The 18,546-nt window shown below is 48.9% G+C and overlaps 1 protein-coding gene across 1 annotated transcript in view; it reads right to left on the bottom strand.

Moving 5' to 3' along the window:
* GPR156 (G protein-coupled receptor 156) overlaps positions 1-18,546 on the bottom strand; it is a 44,493-nt gene that overhangs the window by 22,936 nt on the left and 3,011 nt on the right. The window contains exons 2-3 of the mRNA XM_024202429.2: positions 5,561-5,684; positions 5,067-5,204 (exon numbers count right to left, since the gene is read on the bottom strand). Of these exons, the coding sequence (XP_024058197.1) occupies positions 5,067-5,171 (105 nt within the window). The 5' untranslated portion in view covers positions 5,172-5,204; positions 5,561-5,684. The remainder of the gene's footprint in view (positions 1-5,066; positions 5,205-5,560; positions 5,685-18,546) is intronic.

Below are 18,546 nucleotides of genomic sequence, written 5' to 3'. Positions count from 1 at the left end.
GATTGCCCAGCATGCAGATGCTACACAGCTTATCTTCTCCAGTTCCTCAGCAAACTGCTGAGTCGGGAGCCACTGGGGGGCAAAAGAGGTGAGTTAGGATCTCAACTCCTTGAGGTTCAGACAAGGAACTGATGGGAAGCCAGAGGAGATGGCAGAGGATAGCAGTCAGGAGTGCCCATCACATCAGGCCAGGAATGGCAGTGGGAGGGGATCAGGTTATAGTGCTTTTCAAGCAGGGAGAGGGGTGCTACCAGGGGGCTGGAGAAGGCAGGAGGGATGAAGAGATGGGGATGAGTATTGACTGGGTGGGTGCCTAAAAAAACAAAAGCCAAACAAGCCAGTCTGGGTAACTTCTGAGGACATGGGAAGGAGGAGCAGGATTGTGAAGCTTGATTAGCTATGGCCAGATTGTGACTACTGGGCCCTGGTGTGCTTTGGAATGGGAGCAGGGGAGGTGGGACGAACTGTGCAGTCAGAAAAGAGGGAAAGGCCCTGGCCTCCCTTCCTCTGGCACCCCAAGGGGCACCAGCTGGGAGCAGTCCCTATGCTCAGGAGATTAGAGGGAGTGCAACTGCACCTGGGCCCTGCACGTGGGGCATAGGGGAAGAGGGAGGCTTCGTACTCTTCCCTCTTGTGCTCCCAGGCAAGGCTTTGTAAAGTGCTTTGAATACGAGAAGTGCCAGCCCAGCCCAAAGGGTATTACTAGTAACTGTTCAGTTAAAAAGCACATAGAAACACTGCTTCTCCCTGGCGGTGTGTGACTAAAGACACTGTCACTTATCAGGAGGGAACGAATAGACTTTTCACCACTAATGCTGTTTGCTCCCTTTCTGTACTGCACAGAGCGCTTGTCTACACATACAGCGCTGCACTGATGCAGCTGTGCCGCTGTAGCACTTTAGTGAAGACACCACTACGCCGACGGGAGAGCTTCTCCCATCAGCGTAGTTAATCCACCTTTGTGAGAGGCGGTAGCTACGGAAGCTCTCCCATCCAAATAGTGCTGGCAACACTGGGGGTGAGGTCGGTATAACTATGTTGCTCAGGGGAGTGGATTTTTCACATCCCTGAGTGACATAGTTATACCCATTTAAGCGTGTCGTGTAGACTTGGCCTCAGTTTGAACAGTGACACTACACTGGCTAGCTCCACTTGCTGGTTCTTCTGAATATTACACACAAGGAAGTTTAATTTTTTTTTTTTAAATCTGATTGCAATTTGAAAAACAAATCATTAAAATATCCTTATTTTAAATGTGTAAACTGATCCCACTTTAAAACCAAACCAAACCAAAGCAACCCTCCATGTTAGATGAAAAGTTACAGTCCCAATCAGCATTCCTTTAATGGAGTTATTGGTGTATATCCCCACATATATAGTCTGTTACTGAGATCTTAAAACAGTTTTTACATTTATTGAAACGACACTTCAATTCTCCTCTAAAAGATGCCAGGGGAACAATGAAAAACAGGACACAGAGAAGAAAGGGAGCTGGAGCTATACCTTCCTGTGCATTGCCAGCAGACTTGTTTACTAAATTCCTGTTAGTTACACATGTGCAAACTCACTGAAGGCAACAGGAGTGCAGAGATGTAACTAAGAACCTAATATAACCTGTAGAGTCTTCATTCCTGGGGATAACATGCGAGAAGGAAAGAGCCCAGCTTGACTCTCAGGTCCCCGAGTTTATTTGTGGTTAGGACAAAAATCCTTTTATTTTGAAACTGGGCACATTTGAGCTGGAGACATCAGGAGACAAACATGGAGCCCCAGAACAACATTTTTACAGGGTCACTTTTGAGAGTAGAATCACACCTTGAAAGAGACTCCAAAAATAGCTTGTGGATGGTCCCAAATTCCAGATTGCATGTGCTTAGTTTGCAAGGCAGAAGACCATTTTTCCAACTGCTGCTGTCACAAACTCTCCAGCAAGGATCCGAGAATGAGGCTGGGCTTTTTCTACCTCTTTCAGCATCACTAGAAATAAACATTTTCTGCTGAGAACTTAGCCACCCAATTACACACAAGGCAGATGAGCTCAGGTCACTCCTCCACAGCTGGAGTCCATTCTGCCTGCCGGGGCTAACATGAGTAAACACTGGCTTGGATCAATAAAACCAGCATTTACTATTACAAAAAATATCCAGGGGACAGATCTGTGAACTGAGAAGGAGCCAGCTTCACATAGTCCCTTTCTGGGCCATAGCTGCACTTTGCCTCCAAACCCTGGCTACAGGAGCAGATAGTGTAGCCCAGGAAGATCAAAATTGACTTTATGTCACCATTGCGCTCTCCTGATCCTAGGACAGCTGTGCACAAAGCTGGTCCCCCTACACAAATCGGAGCAGTCTGAAAGCTGCTCTAACTTGTGCCAGCTGTCAGAGTTCCCAAGAGGCCGATATAGCAGCCGGGGATCAGTGGGAGGCCGTGACACTCAGTCCTTGCCCTCTACACTGGCTGCAGGGATGGGGAGAGGAGGGCAGAGTAGCCATGACACAGGCTTGATGCTACTGATAGACCCTCCTACGCTGGCGTGATCCTCCCATGGCCTTTTGCACCAGCTTTAGGACAGCTTTGTTCCAGCAGCATGGTGAAAAGTGACTTGTATCAATAATGTAGGGGTACCACCCACCGCCTGATGTTACTGTACTTCAAAGAGTGGTTTGTTGCTGATGGAGAGCTGCCATCAGTCCATCCATGAGTCATCCCCTTTCCCCTCTGGGCTATGCCTGAAGCCAGAGGCCACTCTAGACACAGACAAGCTAGGCAGCTGCCTAGGGTGGCAGATTTCTAAATGAACATTTTGGCTATGTCTACACTACAGACCTTACAACAGCACAGTTTTACCACTGCAGCTGTGCGGCTGTAAGGTCTCCCGGGTAGCCGCTCTATGCCGATGGGAGAGAGCACTCCCACCAGCATAATTAAACCACCCCCAACGAGTGGCGGTAGCTATGTTAGCAGGACAGCGTCTCCCGCCCAACATAGCTCTGTCCACACCGGTGCTGTTATTGGTGAAACTTATGTCAGATAGGTGTGTGTGTATTTATTTCACATCCCTGACCAACAAAAGTTTTACCGACAAAAGTGTTAGTGTAGACAAAACCTTAGATTAGTTCACGGCAAGCTGGCATGTGAATCTACCCCACACAGAGTAACTGTCCATGTGGACCCTGCAGACACATGTTAGCAGTTTCTTAATACACTTTGATCTAATCTTTGAAACAGGACTAGATCAAAGTGCATTAACGAACTGTTAATGTGTATCAGCAGGATGTGCAGCATCTGGGTGCATTAACTTCTGCGCAGAGGCCTTGGCATGGAGCAGACAGCTGGAGGGCCCAGCCCAGCAGCTGCTGCTGGTCTCTCCCCAGGCAAGCTCAAGGATGAGGGGCCCTCCAGGGCAGGAGGCAACCAGGTATGTGACACCCTATGTCCCCCATCTGTCCCCTGCCCCTCCCCCCATACTACCCACTCCCCAGCTGTCCCCTACTTCACCCCATGTCCTAATCCCCCCTGTCCTAGCCTTCCTGGCCCCATCTCTCCCCCTGTCCTGGCCCAGCTACCCCCCAAGGTTCTGCCCCCTCATCTACCTCTCACCTCATCTGCCCCCTGACGCCTTGGAGTCTGCCCCCCAGTCATTCCCCTCCCCCAGGATCCTGTCCCACTGTGTCCTGCTGCCTTCCAAGCCACTGGCCCCATTCTCTAGCCTCCTGCCACACCTGCCCTGTGTCCTATCCCCCGTGCTATCTGCCCCATGATCTACTCACTGTCCCTGTTTTCCTAGTCCCCCCATCTTCCCTCTATGTCCTACTCCCAGTCCCCCTGTATTATCTCCCATTGCTCCACCCATGTATTGCATAGCCACCCTCCCCCCCAGCCTCATGTCAGGGACTTTCCCCAATCCTGGTGCAGCTCCCCCTGCACTTTGGATTGACACCACCCAGAGCCCAATGGGGAGGGGGAACAGATGGAAGGAACCCTACGCCGCGAGTGCTCTTGGGGCTAGATCCCTAATGCGGGGTGGGGCTGGGCAGGGCTGCTGGCTCTTAGGGTTGGTGGATCCCAGTGGGGGCCCTTCCAGGGCAGCCTGTTTACGGAGGAGCTTGCTGCTATAAGAGAGTGGGAGGGGAGGGAGACATAGTGATGTTCTGCCTAGGGCAGCAGATTGCCTTGAGCAGCCCCTGCCTGAAGCATGGCTGCAAACTCTATCTCAGGAACCACCTGGGGAAGCCAAGCATTCCTTCACACACAAAACAATCACTGTTCTGTTGGAGGTCACGGGGCTCTGAACTCTGGGGGAGCATTTCAGCAGCAGGTGAGTGGAATATAACTCATGGCCCAGACAGGGGAATATTAGTTGTAATAAAGCAGGCAGAGCTAGGGGAACCAAAGAGCTTTAATCTTCTAATTAAAGGTCAGCGTGGAGGCTAGCACGGGATTCAGTAGAAGGCCAAGCAGCATTCATGCCCAGCTGGGCCCATGCAAACGCTGACAGGCACAAAGACAGCAGCCCCAGACTGGAAACAGTGGCTTACATTCTTCTTCCAAAATTATATCAAAATAGACTTAGCCAACTAAGATCATTCCTGTGTCATCCCCAAGAGCTCAATGACTTACGGGGCAGGGGAGAGGAGGTCCCAACTATTATGGACGGTGGCTTTTAATTAAATCCCTCTTTATTAATATTTGAAAGGCACTTTGAAGTTCCAGGGAAGGTGGGAGGTCAAGGGGACAGAAGGTCATTTCAGTTCCACTCTCACATTAGCTCAACTGGGAAAGATTCTTTCAAATTCCTTGGCTATTTCCCCAGGCTGGTTCCTTACACTCTACCTGCCAGGCTTTTACCCAGACAAGTTTTAAAGACCACAAGTATTGGGGTGTCCTTCCTTTCCCTTGGGAGACTGCTCCACAAGCCAAGCATCCTCACTCCCACTGGGGAGAAGTTTCCCCTAGAAAGTTTTCTGGTGTGCTCCTCCTCCCCAGAGGCCTCCCCCAAACTCATTCCTCTGCGTAGAACCTAGCATTCAAGGTCAGAGTAGCCCAGTCCCCATCTTGGTACATACAATCGTTATTGTGCAGAGATCCTGCAGGGTCCTCTGCCTCCGCGCCTGGCTGTTCCAACTGGAGTAGCTGTCACACAGGTCAGAGCAGTTGAATCCAGGCTCCATAGCACATCCTTAGTCTTCATTCGGCCATATTTTCTGGGCAGTGGGGAAGGTGGTCGTCAGTCCTGCAGTGGAAGGGAGGCCAACACTGGGCCAAGTTCCTCCAGCAGCTCACGTTTTTCCAGTGACAACAACAACCTTGAAATTCATCTCATTTCCCCCACGTCTCAGGTGTGCCGGGGGGCTTGCAGCCAGTGACACTGTTACGCTCAACCACAGTTGTGTGGTGGCAACTATTTAACAGGCATTCTCTGTCACAGCAGGAACCCACTCCACACCTGTGCAAACCTCCACCTCCACACACCCAGTCAAGGCAGTGTCTTGTTGGCTGTCCATACAGGTCTGAATAAATCAGCTGTATTGATCCTCTTCAAATAACATGACAATCTTACTGTTTCATCACCAGGTGGCAGCCTCCTCCACTGTTGTATGGATACGGCCCCAGCTTCTCCCCACTCCACAATGAAGACAGCGCCTGCGGGCCACAGAGAAGGAAGGCTGCCATTAACCCTGTAACTGAAAAGAACAGCAATTATTACAGGCGCTGGTTATTTGAGATGGCACATGGAGTAAAACATACTGTCTCTAGGGTCCATATGGTTTAAATGATTAATATATTTAACATTTATACCACAGTAGTGCCCAGAGGCCCTGCTCAGGATTGGAGCTCCTTTATGCTGGGTACTGCACAAGCTCATGCCAAGACACAGCCCCAAAGGTCTGATTGTTTAGAAATTATTAAATCATTTGTAGCCGTATTTCCGAGCAAGGTGGAAGTGGGGAATTTAGCAGGGCTGCAGAACTTTAGAAGGCTGTCCACATGGGCGGTGGGTATCGTAGGTAGGGGAGGCTGTGCCTCCCCAAACAGCCTAGTGTGGCCCTGCCCACACTCCGCCCCCAGGCCAGGCCCCCTCCTGCAGTTCCCAGCGCTCTGCCCTGACTGGCCCAGGCTGGCTGGGGCTGGCTGGCCTGCCTCCCGCAGGGACTGGGGGCAGCTGGTGGTGGGGCAGTGCTGCCCGCCTGGTGCTCAGACAGCACCACCCGGTGCTCTGGGGCTGGCTGCACAGGAGCACGCACTGCCCGGACCTCTGGGGCTGGGAGTGCTGCGGCTGTGCCACCCGGAGCACTTGCAAGAGGGGAATCCCCTGGAGGATTTCACTCTGGCGCAGAAGGAGGGAAAGAACAGAGTCATGGAGTTGAAGGCCAGAAGGGACTACTAGGTCATCTGGGCTGACATCCAGTATATCACAGGCCACCAGCGCCACCCAGCACCTATCACTAAACCCAACAATGGAAATGAGACCAAAGAAAATAAGATCCATAGGAGACTAGACTATTATGGGCTCCAGGCAGAGAATAGGAGGAACCAAGGTGTACCAGTGCCCGATGCCCCTGAAATGGCAGGGAAATGATTAAGTCAGATATACTCAGATAATCCTGGCAAGTGACCCACACCCACACAATGCAGAGGAAGGTGAAAACCCCCCAAAGTCACTGCTAGTCTGATCTGGGGGGAAATTCCTTCCTGACCCCACATATGGCGATCAGTTAGACCCTGAGCATGTGAGCAAGAACCAGCCAGCCAAGCATGAGATTGAGAATAGAAAGAGAGAATACTCGGTGCCATCTCAGAGCCCTGGCCGCCCTGCCCAGTGTCCCATCTCCAGCCATCGTCATCCCTGATCCTTCTGAGGAAGAATATATTAAAAAACTCAACCCTCAGAATATATTGGGGAAAAACAACCCCCTGCCAGCAGCCAGCTGATCCCCTGAAGCATGACACTTAGGGGCACAGGCCATAAACCAGAAGTGAGTCCTGGCCTGTTGGGCCCTGTTCCCCCCACACCATCACAAGCAACCCTGGCATACAACTGCTCTCACAAATGTGTCCAGCTCTCTCTTAAAACAAATTTTGTCATTTGCTCTCACAACTCCACCCCTCTGTTAGAAACCTTTAAATTTCCAGTCTAAATTTGTTCATGGCCAGCCTATACCCATTTTTTTGGTACCAGCACTGTCGGTTAGCTTAAATAGCACCTCACCCTCCATAATATTTACATCTAATGGATTTATAGAGCGCAGTCATATCCCCTCTTAGGCTTCTTTTTGCTAGTCTAAACAAGCCAAACTCTTCCAGTCTCCTCTCATAAGAAAGGCCCTCCATTCCCGATTACCCGAATAGCTCTTCTCTGCATCTGTTCCAATTTAAATTCAAACATGGGTGACTAGAATTGTATGCAGTATTTCAAATGAGGTCTTACCACTGGCTTGAACAAGCACACCAGAGAGGGCCCTTCTGCAGGGGCTCATCCCTGCTCAGATTCAGAGGTTTGGGGGTGCCATGCTGACCCTGTCACATGACTCTTCTTGCTCCCATGCAGAAGAGGGGGCTCTCCAGTGAAAGTACCCTTCAGTTTCCATGTGCATGGCCACAATCTATGCAGTATCATGAACTGACTGCTTTCAGCCATGATCTCATTATTTAGCAGCAGAAGAATTCCAGGGCAAATCTATACTGGATCCCTCCATGCGGGCTGCAGCTGACTTCTTGGGGATTCAGCTCATTCCAGCACATAACAAATTCATTAAATAAAGGAAGAACACAAGCAGCAACACAATCACCTGAAATTTAATGCAATTTAAGTATGGTCTTAAGTGCTTTGTTTAACAAGGAAGAGATTACTTGTATGCTTAAATTAAACATAATTTCAGTCTGGAAATAAGGCGTAAAATTTAGCAGAGATTTAATTAGCCATTGGAACAATTACCCAGGGTTGTGGTGGATTCTCCATCACTGCTAATTTTTAAATTGAGATTGGATGTTTTATTAAAAGATCTGCTCTCAGAATTATTTGAGGGAAGTTCTATGGCCTGTGTTATACAGGGGGTCAGATTAGATGATCACAATGGTCCCTTCTGGCTTTGGAATCTATGGACCTATGAATATGCTTAAGTGCTTTTCTGAATGGGGGTCTGAGTGACAATTTAGCTATCGACACTGGACCAGTCTATTTATTAAGTAGGATTAAAAGTCTAAAGTCTCTACATTTTTTCTCTCTCGCAGCGCTCTGGCTGCCGGGTATTATATCATGTCACTCTGCAATGGTTCTCCTCATCACCTTAGTTTCTATTTCCTCTTTGATTCTTTGTTGTGTTTAACAGCCCTCATTACCATTTTAGACATGAGGTCATACTTCTATTCAAGCATCCTTATTCAATTAGCATGGGCAACATTTTTAATTGGCTTCCGCTACACAACCAGAAGTGAGTCCAGTGTAGTTAGCAGTTGTAGAAGAGGGACAGAAGGGTGGTAGATCATTATTTATTTGCTCATAACAATAGATTAGGTGAGTGCAACATTCAGACTTTTCTCCTAGCTGCTGTTTAACAGCTACGTATCTTCATGACTGTAGCCTAAATGCAAATCAGGTACATGTACACGGCCTTTCCTTCATGACATTCCTTTGTTTTCTCCACTGCATTGCTAGCTTCCCTGATATAAAAATTAATTCCCTTTGGTCAGAAATATGGCCAGATTCTGGGATCCTTCCTCAGGCAAAACTCTTATGGACTTCAATGTGTAAGGAAGAACTGGGTGAAAACTGAAAAAGGGTCTCATGATTTGACTTACAATTATTAAGTTTCATTTTAGATGATCAAGGCTCATATTGCCACAGAACCTAAGGGCAGGTTCTCCGTTAGTGTAATTGGTGTAGATACTGATTTACATCATCTCCACAGGATTATCTGTATTTGTGAAGTATCCATTCCAGCATGGAACTGAGCCCCACATCTCTGCATCCAAAAAGCAGGAGGGCTACCTCTTAGTGAAAAAAGAAGCTACTGTTTCAGTAGTTGTCCTATATGAGCCTTTTACTAAAAGGCTTATGCAAAAAAATTGTACATGTGTGTAACAAGGTACCCACAGCGCCCCTCCAGATTCGGCCCCTTGGCCTCTCTCCTCCATGAATCAGGGATACTTCAGTCTGGTGCAACACCCATGTTCTTTATTCGTGATCAGTTTCCAACTATATACAGGATTTACAACTGCTTGGCCTACCACAGGACTGTATTTTTTTTCCTTCTGAGATATCCCAATCCAAATACCAACACAATTCTGCTCTTTCAAGAATCCAGCTGTGGTGTGGCAGACCAGGTGACAGCTCATGCCAAGACCCCTAGGTCTCAACTGAACACTGATCAATACATAGCTGGAAGCCGTCTGGCTCACCTGTGGGTTAGTATTGTTAAAAAGGGTATTAGAATTATAAGAATGTGTTAAGCTTTTATGAAATGCGTGTGAGTTGCTGCATGCATTATAACATCTGTATCCCATGGTATAAGGTCATGGGCAGTGGGTGAACCCCTGGCTTGGGGAGGCTAGCCCCAGCCCCACCCCTTCCACCCGAGGCCCCGCCCCTTCCATGCCCACCGAAGCCCAGCCCCCACTGTGGCAGCAGGCCCCTGCCCAGCGCCCAGAGTCCACCCCTCCCCCTGTGGCCACTGGCACTGTCCCAGGCTAGCGCCACCAGCCCCTCCCCGGAGTGCCAGGCAGGGCGGCCCTAGCCCCTCCTCCCCCCGAGAATACCAAACAGCACAGCCCCAGCCCCTCAGGTCCCAGAGTGCCGGACAGCACGGCCCCAGCCTCCCCAGGCCGCGCCACCCGGCCCAACCCTCAGCAGGCCGGCCCCCTCACCCCTGAAGGTGCCCCCCAGCCGAGCTGCCAGCTCCAGCCCCAGCACCAGGAGGATGGGTGGCGTGGCGTGGCCCCCAACCTACCTGCCCCAGTCTCTGGCACAAAGGAAACAGCCTTACAGCAGGCAGGATGGGGCCTGGGAGTGGAGCATGGGCGGGAACACATCAGGCTGTTTGGGAAGGCAGAGCCTTCCCATGCCTACGATACCCGCCGCCCATGTATAAGGTAATATGTAAGAGGTTTGCTCTGTAACTGTAAATCACCAGACAGGAGACAAGCATTAGCAAGTGCGAAATACCAGTTTCCAACAGGAGATGTTATCTTCCGCCCAACCAAGGGAGGCCCATCAGTACCAGACGAACCATTGTGAAACTTCAGAGGACAAGAGACATTGTTGATTGCCCCCGCCCACCCCAGGAAGAGGAGCTGTGCAAGTAAATTGCTCCCAACAGCTGAACTGGCAACTCAAAGCAGAAGAGGGCAAAGAATAAAAAGCTCTGACAAGGAGGAAGTGAATCTTTTATGCTGCTTCAAATCTGAGGGGTAAGGATTACTAAACATAAGCAAAAGACCCCAGTGCTTGGCCTGGGTTAGCCCTAAAGGACATAGAGAATCTTATTATAGAATCTTCTATTATTTTTTGAAACTTAAGATTGGAACTCATTTGTGTGTATCTATGTTTGCCGCCTTTAATCTTGTAAATAACTCTCATTTCCTTTTCCAATATAATAAATCTTTAGATAGTTATAGGATCAGCTACAAGCATTGTCTTTGGGGAGAGATCTAAGACGCAACTGACCTGGGGTAAGTGACTAGTCCTTTGGGACTGGGAGTAACCTGAATATTGTTGTGATTTTTTGGTGTAAGGGACTGTCTATCACACTGGCAAGCTTACCTGGGTGACAAGATAGATCAGAGCACCCAAACCATTGCTACTTTGACTTCAGATCACTGCAGCAACTCCCACTTATATATCCCAGAGTCAGTCATTGAGGGGTTTTTTATGTAAATCAATGTAGAATTTTATAATCCAGTGCACAGATGACAGGTTGAACAAATAAAAAGGGATATTGTTGCAGGAAAAGTTTGGTTTGGATTTAATCTAACCAATGCACAGTGTGCCAGAGCCCACAGACATGGTATCAGAATGCAGAGAGCTACAGAGAGATAGGCACACCCATGGCAAATGATCCGTGTAATATTAATAGCCCAGAGCATGCCTGGTCATTCTCCCACTCTGTGTGTGGATTTCTCCCTGCCCATGAGAAAGTCACTGGAGCCACACGAACAGGGAGCCAGAGAAAGCAGGCACAGGACTCTGGAGCTGGTGCAAATACAGGACTGCTGCATGGGTGGCACTGGTCCCTACCAAATCTCCCAGACACAAGTACTTTCATATATCAGAAGATCTGTATGATCTGGAGGCCAAAGCCCTGTTTTTTCCACAGAGAGGCAAACCCCATCCCGCCCCACCATGAAAAAGTTCATAGGAAACTCTAAAGAAGCTCATGGAGTTCCTGCACAGAGGGTTGGGATTTCCCTGGTTGGGGTACAATTTGGGCCACTAGTAGAGTACGGCCTGGCCCAAGTGAAAGGGCCAAGCTCCTTAGAAAGGAAATAAGTTAGCTCTGTGACTTCCCCCAAAGGGATCACCCCAGTAGCCTTGCACACCTAATAACAGATGGCCATGAGCTTCTATCAGCAAGGAAAGCAAAGGTTGCACCGTGAATCCCATATGCTCACATCTTTATTCTAAGACCAAATTTCTTCCAACAAGGTGAACCTCACACTCCCCAAAGAGGACCGTGTTGTATGCTTTACTCCCTGCCCTTTATAGGAACCTGTGCAGAGCCCCACCATCCCTGAACTCTCCAGGCATCTGGGATTCTCCCTAGCACAGGGACTCCGACTGTGACAGTGCAGAAAGAGGGGGAGGCTCTCTGTACACTTCCCCTGCCCACGCAAGCCCTGCCCGGAGTGGCACATGTGGGCCATGCTGTTTGTTAGCAACTGAATACAAAATAATATCTGAGAAATTCTCAACAAAGGAACTCCTCTCACACAGGATGCAGGGCTGGAGGGAATGGGGGAAAGGACACCCATGTACCCATCCAGCCAGGTGTGGGGGATTCTCCATCACTGACAATTTTTAAATCAAATTGGATGTTTTTCTAAAAGATCTGCTCTAGGAATTATTTTGGGGGAGTTCTGTGCTACACGGGAGGTCAAACTAGATTATCACAATGATCCCTTAGAATCCATGAATCTAAAAGGGAGCTTCCAGATTAAAAAAAAAAAAAAAAAAAAGTGTGGAAGCCCAGAGATCTAGCGAGAGCTCTGCTTCAGGCATAACATGGAGAGCTGGCAGGGAATCAGAGCCTTTGCCCAGGAAGCAAAGTTCAAAGCAGGCTTTGCGTTCCAGTGCACTGATGCCCCTTCGCAGGAGAAGGGGATGCTTCAAACTTTCCAAGGTCCTAGCCTCTCAAAAACACTTTCATGCTATTATGCAAATGGATTCAGTGCTGTTTCCATAAAAGCTGGTCACCAAGGACAATTAGCATTCATTAGTATGCAATAAAGTGCTGATGTGAATATTGCCAAAAGGCAACAACCATCTCATTTGCTCTCCCTCCTCTAATTAGAACTTGTGGAAATCACACTACTTCCTTTCACAGAAGCCCAGGAAAGCAAGGAGCATCAATCAAGCTTCAGAAAGCTGCCAGGCGAACAGGAGATGATGGCTTCTTTAAGGCCCCAATGATAAGTCCAACATGGCAGTCCCCAGCAGCAGAACTCTATGAGACAGTGGTGCCGGAACGGGGGTGGGGCGGGGACCATAGTCCATCCACTTTTCCCCACGGCGGCCCCAGCTCCATCCCCCTGGCCAGGCCAGCAGCTGGTGTGGGCCATGCAAACCCTCCACCTGCCTGCAATGCAGGGGGGCTGAGAGCAGCCCCTGGGCCGTGTCCCTGCCCAGCCCAGGGCAGGTAGAGGTGGAAGGTCTGTGACCCCGTGCCAGCTCCTCACAGCTGCCTGCGGGGCTCTTCCCGACCCAGCTCTGGCTGGGAGGGGAGCCTCAGAGCCACAGTCTGGCCATGGGAAGAGCTGCACGGGCAGCTGTGGGAAGCCTGGGTCCCTCCACCTGCCCTGAGTGGGGGGCCCAGGGCTGGGGGCTGCTCTTGCCGGACCCCCTGCACCGCAGGCAGGTGAAGGGTCCATGTCACAGCTCTCCACAGCTGCCCGTGTGGCTCTTATCATGACCGGGTGATGGCTCCAAGGCCCCTCCCACGGCCAGAGCCAGCTTGGGGAGAACTGTGCGGGCAGCTGTGGGGAGCCTGGGTCCCTCCACCTGCCTTGGGCGGGGACCTGAGGGGCAGGGACACAGGGAGGGGGTTTGCTTTTGGCCTTACCCCGGGTGCAGGCTCCCCGGCCCCACTCCGACTTCTGGCTTAGCCAGGGGCGGGGTCTCCGAGGGGGAAGAGGAGGACAGGGCCTCGGGGGTGGGGGCACCTGCCCCCCCCCGTTTTGGGAAGGCTCCGACGCCTTTGCTATGCAATGGCCAGTGTTGCAGTGCAAATCACATCACTCCGCAGTAATAATTAGGGCTGGTGCATTGACGCTTGCAGTTCATTGCTGCACTCGGCTCCAATCAGGAAGCTCAGGCGACCATCTTATCAGCTCTCCTACACAAAACAGGGCTGGCAGGTCAATGAGAAGCCCCAGGGTGTTGCAGGAAGTGGTGGTTGTGACGCAACAGGTGGCGCCCTTCCTTCAAGTCGGTGTTGAACTAATGCTGCAATGTGTCAGATTAACAATGGTGGGTCAGGTTTATGTGCAAGTATCTGTGTTTTCTGAGGGGGACTATGATGGGGTGTGTGCCCCACACTGCCCCATAAGGGATTAATAGAGCCCTAAGGAGGCTGTGCAGGAGGCAGCCAATTAGAGAGGGGCTGCGAAAAGCAGCCAATCAGAGCTGGGCTGGCCCATATAAGAAGGGCTGCAGAGCAGCTTCAGTCACTCCCTGGAGCTTGAGGAGGGAGAACTGGCTGCCTTGCAGAAGCTGCTCTTTCACAGAGCAGTGCTGGGCAGGATCAGGGGAGTGAGAGTGAGCTCCAGGCTGACTACTGGCATACTGAGGCCCTGAGACAAGGGCAGAGAAGGTGCTGGGGCTGCCAGGAAGTGGCCCAGGGAAGTAGACTAAGGGGTTGGAGGGGATGCAGCATGTGGAGGGGATGCAGCAGGGTCTCTGGGTCAGGACCTGGAGTAGTGGGCAGGCGCAGGTCCCCCCTGCCCCCACTCACCACTGGGGAAGTGGCTGGACAGTGGACTGCTGCGCCCACGGAAGTGGGGAGCACAGAGCGCAGCATAGCCAGAGGGCTGTGTCATGAAGAGGACGCTGTGGTCCTGGGACATCCAGCAGGGGGTGCCGCAGAGGTGAGTCAGACCCCATCACACTGACACAAAACTGAAGCACGTTGATTGTTTGTGAGTTGTCTTCCCCCCTCCTTTTCTGGGCTTCTGTCACTTTGACGTATTTACATGAATATAGCTGAAAGGGTTTTGATACTAGAAACCCATAGTCTCCAATTTCAGGCCAGGTCTACACTACAGACCTATATCGGTATAACTATGTTGCTCAGGGGTATGAAAAATCCACACCCCTGAGCGATGTAGTTATACCAACCTAACCCCCCCATGTAGACAGAGCTATGTCAGGAAGGCTTCTCCCATCGACATAATCCACCTCCCCGAGAGGCAGTAGCTAACTGTGCTGACAAGAGAAGCTTTCCTGATGGTGTAGTAGCATCGTCACTTAAGCGCTTCAGCTTCTAAGAAGTTAAATTAAAACTTCAGCTTCTAAGGAGTTCTCAGAAAGTGACGAGAAGGTCAAGCTTTTTGGTTATGCCCATTAGGCTTGTTAGGAAACAATAAGCTAGAGGGGAAGGGAAACGAGTGAAGTCATGACTGGTTGGGGAGAGGGGTGTAGCTTGTGGCTGGATTCAACAAGCACTGGATTTTGTGAGAGGAGTCACAAATTGTTAGGAGGGCTCAGCCAACTAACATCTAGACAGTTCAGGAAGATGGTCAGGGCATCTGATAATGTGAGTTTTATATTAAACTGGTTAGCTCACCTTTCTTTCTTTGTTTTTCCTCAGTCTTCAGAGTGTTGAATTCACTAGACTGCTGTTTCTCATACTAACTGTAGTACATGTGAAAGCTGCTGATCAATATAGCAAATGGATTATTAGCATTTAGTTATTACCAAACATCAGTGTCTGAATTTATCTAATTCAGCGTGCCTTAAATTGATGGGAAACAAGTGACTAACTGGCCTGAAATAATGAACACCAAATTCTTCTAATGTAAAAGTTCATAAGTGTAAGATAGAAAAGTTGCATACTCGTCTCATGAAATCTGCCAGAAATCTCTCTTTGGATTCTTCAGGATCAAAGGCGTCATTGAACGAAACTTTGTCTACCAAAGTAGAAGAACAAAACTATGATGAATATGAAGATTCTGCAAAGAAGACATTTTCAGTGCCCTCATTCTCATCAAAGAACAGCTGCAATGATCATTTAAATCCCTGTTCCAGGCTCTCTTAAAGCTCTCAACTTCATTAAAGAGCAGTCTCTTTTTGCCTTTAAAACCACCCAAAATCAAGGACCAATCTGTAATTATATTGTGGAACCACATAGAGGCAAAAATAAAAAAAACTATTTGAAAAAGTTATGAAACTGATACAAAATACAAGAGTCCAGACAAGACAAAAAAGCCTGAATTCTGGCTGGTTCCATGCTCTTTCTTTTTTTTTAGCATTTAAAATAGAAGATCCAGATTTGATTTGTGTTTGTGAAGAAGGCTGTGTCACAGTTCAATGAGTCAAAAGGTGGAAAACTGAGGACGTAAAATCTCAGAAGAGTGAACAGCTGAATTCAGAATTGTGTCAATTTTTAAAAGACCTGCATTCCTGTCCAGCTAGGTCAGCATCAAACAAGTTTTAAGTTTAAAGACTGATTTAGTTAAAACTTTGTAATTGGATGCTAAAAAAGCAAGTAAATTGGAAAGAGTGTAGTAATGTCTAAGGAAACAGTACAGAACAATGGAAGGTGGCAGTAACTATGCCTACAACGTGAATCACAAGAGTATGGGTTTTACATTTTATTTAATCAAACCTTCAGGCCAGGGTTCAGGTTTTTCACTGGGTTTTTGATCTGGTGAAAATCACAACAAACCCAGAGGGATCCTTTCTCTTTTGATTCCCATGATCCACGGCAGTATTGCCAACCACTCACAAGTCATGAGTCAAGGCCCGCAACAACCATGAGACTGACTTAAAAATCATGAGATGTGTTTTTAAATAATACATTTTTTAGGTTTGCCTTCTGGTATTTAAACCTTCAAGGTTAATGTTTTCAAGCTTTTCTCCGCAACCACTTTCTGAGCTTTCATTTTTTAAAGAAATGTAAGCTCAGAATCTCCATGATTCCAGGAGCAGAGACTGTAAGGGGAAAAAAATCACCAGATATCTTAAGAGTTGGCAACACTGGAGAGGTCTCATTCCCTGCAAACACTTCACCCTGACTTTACAAGAAATGCAGTGAGGGGAAGTCACTGAGTTACCCTCTGGTGGGGAAATATTTCCACATAAATAGACCCAGGTGGCCTCTTTCAGTTTTTAAATGTCTTACCCATTTTGCTGCTAATACCCAAGTTTATTAAAACAATGATTTTTTAAAAAAAAATCAAATTTCTTGCCACTGATGCTGCTTGTTTGTTCTTTGCATTTTGTTTACCTTGGGAGAGTGAAAGCAGGCTGGTCAATTTCATTCTGTTTTTAGCCAATTTCACTTCCTGACTTTCAGAGTGAGGGAAGCCCAGCTGTGTTTGGCTTCACTCACTGCAGCAAAAGGTATTAATGTAAAAAAGTGATCATAGTTTTATATTTTAATGCTAATGAAACTATCACTATTATTAAGTTCTAGGATGTATAAAACCTAGATAGATATAGATAGTCCAGGCCCTTTAACTCCATGATCTACTGTTTATATTCAACAATAAAGGATATTTATATGCACCAAAAAAAGCACTCAGATTTTCTGAGCCATGAGGATAATTCTACAAGGCGTTAAGCACCCAAATCCCCCACTACAGAGTTAAGAGCTCTTTGCACCTTGCAGGATATTTGCCTAATCCTATTGGCAGTACAGTGATAGGCACATCAGAAATACACAGAGACAGATGGATAGATTCCCAAAGAAAGAAAAATGGGAAACAAAATTTACAGTAAAAGGAGATTTGGCACAAAGACTTGCTGAAGCTGCTAATGACATGACAAGAATTTATTGGATGGAAAGAACAAGAGTCCTTGGCTCTGTAACGGACTCTAAACAATTCCATACCATCTAAACAACCCCTCCCCATAGTGAACCCTCCTGTGGTGATTGCTGAATGCCATGTGTAAGTCCGCAGCATGGACTAAATGAAGAAAACAAACTGTAAACAGCTCTGCCTTCCAAAAGCAATAGGGAAACAATGAAGCCCCCGTGTTTGGATTCTCTTTTCCCATCATGCTGAGATAATCCACAGCTCCAGGCGACAATCTTGGCAGTGCTCACAGCACTTTCCCTAAGTATCAGGCAGGCTCTGCACATGCAGAAAGTGAAACAGCAAGAGATTTTACCTAGAGCAGCTCCACTGAAAGGGTTGTTTAGCGCAGAGGTTCTCAACCTGTTTCTTTCTGAGGCCCCACCCCCATCCCAGCATGCTATAAAAATTCCATCGTCCCCCTGTACCACAACAATTGTTTTTCTCCATATAAAATCTACAGCTGGCATTAAGGGGTAGGAAGCAGGGTAACTGCCTGGGGGCCCATGCCACAAGGGGCGCCGTGAAGCTAAGTTGCTCGTGCTTCACGAGCAGGTGCTGGAGCTCAGGGCCCCAGGCTGCAGTCCTGCATGGTGGGGCTTCAGCTTTCTGCCCTGGTCCCTAGTGAGTCTAACACCAGCCATGCTTGGCAGACTCCCTGAAACCAGCTTGCAGCCCCCCAGGGGGCCCCAGCCCCCTGGTTGAGAACCACTGGTTTAACGTCCCTTGGTGTCCCAGTCCAGGGGCCTGTTTTAGTGCAACATTCAGGCCAGGGGCTTGGGATCACTGTTGTTGCAGAGGCTGGACCCTAAATGGCTGAGGGCAGGGAGAACTGCAGATTATTCAACTGCAAACAAGCTGGATGGTTAAGAAGCAGCCCTGACCAACAACTTTGTTTTTGAGGCTGCAGGCCATGACACCAGATCTCAGTGACCTCAGGGAGGGCTGCAGCCACCTCCGCCGAGATGTCACTGTTTTCAGCTGAATCACCTGTGCAGTGGGGAAGGGAATCGTGATCACTGCCCTCAAACCCAGGTTAATACCACTTGGGCAATGTTGGGGCTTATTGGCTTTTTTCAGGCCTCAATCAATAAAGAGAGATACCAAGAGCAAACTAACCTACTAGCTACCTGGGAGTGCCGGGCTGCCTCCCACCTGGGCTTGGCTTCCGGGACAGCAGCTGAGCGAGTCGGAGCCCCCCGCCCCTCTGGCATGCTCTGTGCGCAGCAAGAGCTGGCTGCGAGAGAGCCTGGCTGGGGAGGGGGCAGCGAGTACTTCTGGGGACAGGAGCCAACTCTGAGCATGCCGGGGGGGGGG

Source organism: Terrapene carolina, unplaced genomic scaffold, assembly GCF_002925995.2.
Source record: "Terrapene carolina triunguis isolate 2854851 unplaced genomic scaffold, T_m_triunguis-2.0 Scaffold242, whole genome shotgun sequence".
Taxonomy (NCBI): domain Eukaryota; kingdom Metazoa; phylum Chordata; order Testudines; family Emydidae; genus Terrapene; species Terrapene triunguis.
This window is presented reverse-complemented; position numbering and strand designations above follow the sequence as displayed.